At 36.7% G+C, this 8,173-nt stretch overlaps 1 protein-coding gene across 1 annotated transcript in view; it reads right to left on the reverse strand.

Moving 5' to 3' along the window:
- Positions 1-7,914, reverse strand: part of hpse2 (heparanase 2) — a 64,274-nt gene extending 56,360 nt beyond the window's left edge. Inside the window, exons 1-3 of the mRNA XM_032553987.1 lie at positions 7,475-7,914; positions 6,009-6,163; positions 4,647-4,808 (exon numbers count right to left, since the gene is read on the reverse strand). Of these exons, the coding sequence (XP_032409878.1) occupies positions 4,647-4,808; positions 6,009-6,163; positions 7,475-7,749 (592 nt within the window). The 5' untranslated portion in view covers positions 7,750-7,914. The remainder of the gene's footprint in view (positions 1-4,646; positions 4,809-6,008; positions 6,164-7,474) is intronic.
- Positions 7,915-8,173: the final 259 nt, after the last annotated feature.

Consider the following 8,173-nt stretch of genomic DNA (forward strand, 5'->3'; position numbering starts at 1 on the left):
CTTAAAAACTTAATCTAGGATAGGGTTACAATGACAAACTTAAAAAAAAATCTTCACTGTTATTTTTCTCTTTATTAGTGATGTTCCTGTGTATGGTGGAGGTTTACATAATATATCAGCTTTTCCCTTTTTGAAAGAAAGGCAGTTTTTTCCAGACTAAATTTTGTGCACAAATCTGAAAGACTGCAGGTTTGTTCTACAAATTGTACAGTGATATACTTTGTCATTTTAAAATAAACTGCATACAACTTCTGTTTAAACTCTGAACCATATATCTGTCACAATGATCTTAAGATCTCAAATTGAACCTTAGACCTAATTCTTTGAGCTAAGCATTTAACACTGAGTTACTCTCTGAATCTAAACAGCAGTGATAGGAAAGAAATAAGTACGTTTGTTTGTGCTGACAAAAATAACAGAAGGAAGGTAAATAATGCAGAATCAATTGAGAAAGTAATTTAAAAAAAATCAAAAAATGAAGGAACTAATTCAACGGAGGGACATGTTTAAGCAGAAGACTTAAAAAGATGCTGACCGTGACCTTGTCTGAGGTTAAGGTAATTTTGAACTCAATTCCCCTGCTGAATGTGTGTGTGCACATTGACTCATAGTGGCCCCATTACTGATGACTCTAACAAGCTGAGGTCAGAGGGCAGACAGTGGTGAGTGAAAAAGGATGGAGCAAGACTGTTAAAGGTCCTTTAAGCACCACCTGCCTTCATGCATACACACGCACACCCCCGCACACCCACCCCCCCACACGCATATGCACTTAAAATCTTGACTAATTGATACCAGACCATTTTCAAAAACATCTCTAGTGCCTCCGGACCCCTGCTTCTTCCCGAACCAAAGAGATGACAAGCCTTCACGCAGATTCCAGTTTACATAACATGCTTTCAATTCAACTCGGAATAATAGTGAGGTGATTGCTCAAGCATGTGCACACTTTTAATACTTTTTCAGTGTCATCGCCGCCTCTTCTGCTGACCGAATTCCCTTTAACACAATATATGTTACATTCCACCAGACATTTCGCACCATGAAAGGAAAACAGCAGCTGCACCATTACAGACATCATTCAACTTGTTCTCCATTCCTCTGACTAGCATTTCCCAGCAATGCTGAACTTAAAAGGCAAGGAAATTTCAAAACCACAAATGAAATCTTCTAAATAGAATCATTTTGGCTTCGCCTTATTTTCCCTGGTTACACCAAGCAGCCCTGCCCAAGCAGTCGCTGCCCATAACCATGGCAGCGACTCAAAAGCAGCATGACGCGCATTTCTATGTCTCATCATCACCTCATACCTCCTAATTTGAACCATCAATGAAAGTGTTTAGCATTAGGAGTACAAAATCCTCCATCGGGTCTTAATACATCAGTAATATATGGCAAAAAAACATCAAAGCACATGGAGAAAATAGCATTTAGCTAGGATTCATTTCGGCCATAATTTATACTGTAACAATATTTCCAAGTTATATTTCATCTGTCAACCCCCCAACTCTCCTCGCCCAAAACAACTAAAGACAGTTTTATTACTTGATTTTCAATTTAAGCTTTAAACTAATTACTGAACCCATAACAAGCATCAAATAAGTATGCATATTTTAATAGTCCACAAATTATTTATGTTTTTGTTCTTTAGTATCACTGAGATGACTTGGTTTCCACCCAGCTGTTCAGTAAAGAAAGCATAAGCATATGGGAAATATGGACGTGTTAGTTAAGTTATTGATATTCAGAGAATGTGAGAACAACATAAAGACAAGGAACTATATAGGCTTCTTCCTGTTCCTTTTTGAACTGAATAAGTTCTTCTTTTATGTTTCATTATTATTATTATTTCTTTTTAAGACATTTTTGCAGCTAACATTTGTTGTTTACATATTCAAAATAAAAATTTCATAGAAAATAATGTTGCATCAAAACTGAAGTCAGCAACAAAGGTTTCCTGCAGCATACAGTAAAGTCCATAATTATTCATACCCCTGGCTGATTTAGGTTTGAAGTATCTCTTTTAGTTTTACCAACATGTTTCTTCTTACTGGAAGTCATTTCAACACCTTGGATTGGAGCAGCCAGAGACTCGACTTGAATGCAAGTCTGTGGAAAGAGCTAAAGATTATGGTTATGACTAGGAGGTATTTCAATCACAAAGATGTGGAACTTATCACCAAAGATAAATTGTAGAAATACCAGTGGGAGCTTGCAGAGAACGAGTCAACAATTCTATGTAATGTCAATACAGTGACAATATTTTTATCAAAATAAACAGGAAAAATATATGTGGAAAAAGATGACACTTTCTAACGTTTTTACGAGCAAATTTTAAAAATCATAGATAAATTGCAATCAGATTTTTTTTTTATTAGAAATGCTTTATTTAAGAAATGATAAATATTTGAGATTAAGAGGGCATTATGCTAAAAGAGCTTAATGGGAATATTAGCAAGAGCTTGTTTATCGGCTTGTCTGATAAACTAAAATGATACTTTTGAGTGAACAACAGACAATTGTTAAACTACTTCAGATATGAAGTTGTGTATTATTATTCTGGCTATCTTGCGGAGTAAGCAGATTATCGGCTACAGTGGCAGCAGTTTAAGGAAACTTCAAATACTGGTAACAAGGTAAAAGGAGAAACTGTAGCTTAAAAAATGCTGTAGATTTTTTGATTGCAGTTTTGCCTCCAACACAAGATGAAGAAATACCAGATTGTGCAAGGTTATTCCAATATATGCATAAAATCATAATTTGTTTCATTCCTTTAAAAAAGGGCATCAGAGTATATTCTATTAGGTCCAGCATTTAGAGACTAAGAATGCTAGGAGTTTTTTGTGACTATCCAAAGTTAAGAAACTGTCCAAAGTGTAAAAAAAAAACATGAATGCATTCTCAATACTTCTATGTTTAAAACAAAGTTGTTGTCAGCCAGATCTATTTGACCATTATAACATGATTTTTTTTTTTTTTTATTAATTTTAATAGCTTTATTTGTCTGTAACTTCAGCTTCAGGGCTACATGTGGTTTTTCAGGCACTCTGGGGTGGCTCTTTAAAATGTCCAGCTAAAACAATGACAAAGAATGCAGTACTATTTTAGTGGTCCAGTTATGCAATGTGTGCAAAGGGTTTCCACAGCAGAATGTCAGAAATGGTACAAGGAATATATTAGTTGTTCACTCTAGACTCGGCAATTTTAAAAACTGACAAACGAGCTTTTTTGAAAGCTTTTGCAGCTCTATGCAAATATTATTTAGCAAGAATAAGGGGAAAAATTGATAACCTGCACTAAAGAAACTAACCAGACCAACTGCCATGAATTTAAAGACACTGCTAGTGCAATGTCTCTTGATAAAAATATTTAATTTGCAAAAAGTATAAAACAACGGAATTTGCTGGGAACAATATGTCTCAAGGTAGGTTGAGACAGAATTAAAGACCAGAATATCAACGTTTGCGTCAACAGATTAATAGCACTAAAGAGTAAATGCACTACATTTTGACTCCTGAGCTAAACTTGTGAAAGGACTTCTCTTTAAAGCAGGTCTGAATTCTTACTGTATTTGCCTACTTTGATGAATACTACCTGGCCATGTTTTGATTGGTGCACTTGAGACTATTTAAAAACACACATCTGATCTATGTTCCGAATATCTCCCATTATCATTCTTGCAGCAACACAGGAGGTCATTTTGCCCCAGAGCCATCAGAGTGCATGATGAATACAACACAGGCGAACTGATGCGAGGCCACCCATTCTGTGCTTGTACTGACCAAAAATGTGTCTGACAACTTGGTTCACTTGAGGTTGAGTTAGAAGGTTTGTTTTCTGTAATTCATCAATTCCTTTTTAAAACACATGGCCAAATATTTCATATGGCGCTGGATCCGTGGCAAAGTGGGGTTTTGCAGAAAGGATTTTGGCTCTAATACAGAACTAAATTAATATATTCTCTAACACACAGTTGCCAGTCATTTCCAAAGTTCAAATTTATTTTTCTACGGCTCTTTGGCTTTTGGGACTCAATCTCAGGGTGGGTTTCTGTTTGGAAATAAAAATCCTGCCTAAACAAAAAAATAAAAATTTCTCACTCATGTCTTTTCAAGATGGTAGGGAGGATAAGAAGCAAGAGTACAACAGACAAGACAACTTTAGCATACCAGTCTGATTTTTATTCAGCTGCATAGTATTAAATACTTATCAATCAGTGAAATTTTATTTTGAAATTATAAAGTCCACATAGCCTAGACAAACACTGCCTAAATGTCCAAAGACTACAAATAAATACTTACAACTAAAAATCATTTTCTATAGTGCCCTGCTGGAATGTGTCTAAATCACATTAAATGGTATGCAGCCCACCCAAAATCAGGGCTCCCACAATTTCTTCAGCAGACTGCGTTAAGTGTTACAAGTGAATATGTCAATGCACTGTAAACAAGCCTCTGCTACCGCACCTCAACCGTCCCCACATTCCTGTTTCAGAAATTGCTTTTGCCATTCTAAAAGCTGAAGGTTTACTCTTGCAAACCTTAGGTATCATGTGAGTGCCAAAGCATGACCCACAGAATCCAGGAGATGTTGCCATAAGAGTAGGTGTCCAAAACACAGGGGAGTTTGTGTGTTTGATCTCCTACCTGTTATTGTAATGTTGCTGTAGATGTTGGACAGCTGCTCTTTCAGTAGGACGAGCTGTGTGGTGGCAGCCTTCTCTCTCTGCAGCTCCAGCATGATGTCAGGATGGTGGGCGAGTTTGCAGCCTTTCTGTTTGTCCAGTGCAATGTCACTGCGAACTATATCTGCCACACACACACACAAAAAAAACATAATTAAGACATATATGCTCTTTATCTCTTGATTTTTTGTTTTTGTTAAAAAATTAAATGTTAACATTGTGTAAAGATTAACTTAGTTAGCTTAATTCCTTTGTAAACTTATCATTTAGTGATACTGTTCAAGAGTAACAAATGCCGTAGAATAGCAATTCCCAAATATTTCTGCTTCTGACCCGCAGAAACTTGTGATCCAAACTTTGGTTTGTTCAAGAAGACAAACATTGCTAATAAAGCTGCAAATCTATGTGGGAAGTTGATATTTAAATCTTGAACTTTTATAAAAAAAAAAAAATTACATCAATTTTCCAGCTGTATTCAGTAAGCCAGAGGAATTTGCAAATTTATGTACCCAGTGACCAAATAAACTAAGTCAAAAACACCAAAGGTCACTTTTAATGCAATTTAAAGCAATCAAACTCTAAGGAAGCACATTTCTAGCAGAGCTTTTAATTGCTGCTTTTATAAATATGTTTTTACAGGGCAGCTATAATGGATTTTAGGAATTATTTCCAACTTCAAAATGAGAAGAAAACACACACATCTTAAGTAACCATGGCACATTTTATATTTATTTTTCATTTTTGTCACAAAATAAAGCAATAATAGGATATTTACGATATTTGTAGAAGTCCCTTTGTTGTGTTTCATAACCCAGAGCTAAGTCCCGACCGTAGCTTTGGAAACCAGCTCCAAATTATCCAATGTAATTTTCAAAACGAATAGGCGCAGTTTTAAAACTTTGAATACGTTGCCCGCACAATGTAGGTATTTTTATTTTCTTACATAAAATTAGAATTATGCTTGGCTCACAGGACCTCGTTCAAGGACTGTTGCACTAGCATTAATTTAATCAAGGGGTGAGCGTGAATAGGAATAAATCCATCCATCACGGTCTAGTTTTTTTTTTTTTCTTTTTTCCTCTTTTACATTCGTTTGTAGTGACGTGTCTCAGCTAAACGGGCACCTAGTTATATGAAACTACATTTAATATAAATGCCAGGTCAGCTATCAGTGGGGGTAAAGTAAATATTATGCTGTTTGTTCTGAAATGTATTTTTGCCATAAGTGTGAGACAAGACACCAGAGATGGCGACGCCATATCTTTTTTCTGACACAAACATAACATCAGACTAACGCGAAAAGAGAAACGCCGCGTCTAATTACCGTCCTCGTAATTCTTCAAGTAGTAGTCTGGACCAGGGCCCCTGAACTTGGCAAGATTCTTCTGGTTGTTGAACTGCAGGAAGTCGGTTCGTTTTCCGCCGAAGCGCAGAAAGGCAGGAGACAGGCCGCGCGCCAGGGTCACGAGCCGCCTGGAGCTACGGAGACACGACAGAAAAACAAAAGGATTCAATTAAAAAAAAAATAAAATAAAATAAAAATAAACTTACCGGAGAAGAAGTTTGTCATAAGTTCCGGTAGACAGTATTCATACTACAGTTTTCAATTACGGCAAAATAGAGAAGAGAAAAATATCAGCATGGTATTTTTTAAAATAATTTTCTTGTCCAACAAAACAATGACATAAAAAATTAAACAGGAGTGGAAAAAATAAGCTTTATGACTTTGATGACAACTTTACGTCACCGTAGGTCTTTTGTATTGTGTGCCACAAAACTTTTTAACTGTTTCTTGTAGACTAATAAGTAGACGATGACGCCTTCTTCCATATGGAATTCAAGGATTATAAATCTGAGGCAGGAAGGACAGAAACACGCAGAGGCCAAATCTAAGATTAGACCTAACATGTTTTATTCAACTTTATCCTGGATTTGTTTTAAAGCAGAGACTAACCCATTGACGCTTTAATTGTTAATAAAATTCAAGTACAGTTTCGAGGAGGAAACGGCGGGTGCAGCAAAAGTAATAAGAACGCTTATTTTATTTCTAGGTCACGGAATTTTAAGACATATACTTTCGAATCTTATAGCACTTCTGCATAAAGGTTTTACTCAACCTAAATCAAGCTGTAGATCGAGTTTCCACAATAGGGACAGGAGCTATAAGCTGTTGTGTGAAATGATACACTAATATACAAATTATGCTGGGAATATTTGAGGCCAGTAACTCAAAATAAAAGAAAACTCCTCACTCATTTTTCTCAATTACACAAAACTGACATATATATATATATATATATATATATATATATATATATATATATATATATATATATATATATATATATATATATATATATATATATATATATATAATTTTTTTCTTTTTTACAGCAAGAGATAAATTATTGTGGTGCTACTGTAGTACATAGCATTGTTCCATATATACTTAGTAGCACAATATAACCGTGGGTGCTGTGTAGAAATGAGAACACAAGTTTTAATTGTAAGTAGGCCTGCAAGCTACTCGTCCGCTCGGCGGCTCTCTGTTAATCTGTTAATATAGGTTTGAATCCACTTTTTTTTTTTTTTTTTTAAAGAGAAAACGTGCCTGATCACTCCATGACAGTTGAGACAACGTGGCTGCCTTCGTAATAAACATACAAAAAAAAAAAAAAAATAAAAAATAAAAAAAAAAAAACACCAAGTATTTCAGAAGTAGACTTATCAGTGTTCTACATTTCAGAGGCAGTCAGTCATACAGGTTAGTGCTGATGGAGAATGTTCTACCTCAGAAAGTCCAGCCAGCCGTCTCTGATGATCGCGGGGTCCAACTGCAGCGATAAGAAGTTGTCGTTGAGGATTCTGATCGGGCTGCGGGTGTTGACATCCAGGAGAACCAGCGTCCTCCCCAAGAAACCTGGTCGCTTCCCGCCAGCTGCGTTTCTCTGATACGTGGAGGAGGAAGAGTACGAGGAAGAGATTACCGACTGCACCACCAAAATAACAAAAGATGTCAGCCACAGGGAGGACCAGGGGGACGCACAGGGTGAACACTTGGGCATCTTCTCCGTGTCAGAGAGAGGGGATCAGTATGCGTAATGGGGCTTAAAGACTGAACGAAAAATAACAGTTTTAAGCCACAAAGTGCGATGTCGGTTCTTTACTTCGGTCTCATCGATCTGAATCAGTCTTCCTGTCTGATGTTCTCACCCCTTCTGCCCCCCGCCCCTCTGCGTATTTTTGGGAGCTGCCAGCAAGAGCGCACGCCCCGAGCCAGCCTTCCCGGTTGTGGGAGCTGAAAACTGGGAGGAGGAGAAGCAGCAGCACCGCCCCTCTTGGTTCTCTGAAGTATAAGACTAAAAAATAAGTTTTTTATTTCCTAACCTCATGTGAGGTACAAGTGGGAATTAAAGACGCATTATTTTTTTACATATTGACTGTACATCAGGGCTGTACAGTACCTGCACATTGGTACTTCCCTATAAA

This window comes from Xiphophorus hellerii, chromosome 22 (genome assembly GCF_003331165.1).
Source record: "Xiphophorus hellerii strain 12219 chromosome 22, Xiphophorus_hellerii-4.1, whole genome shotgun sequence".
Lineage (NCBI taxonomy): Eukaryota > Metazoa > Chordata > Actinopteri > Cyprinodontiformes > Poeciliidae > Xiphophorus > Xiphophorus hellerii.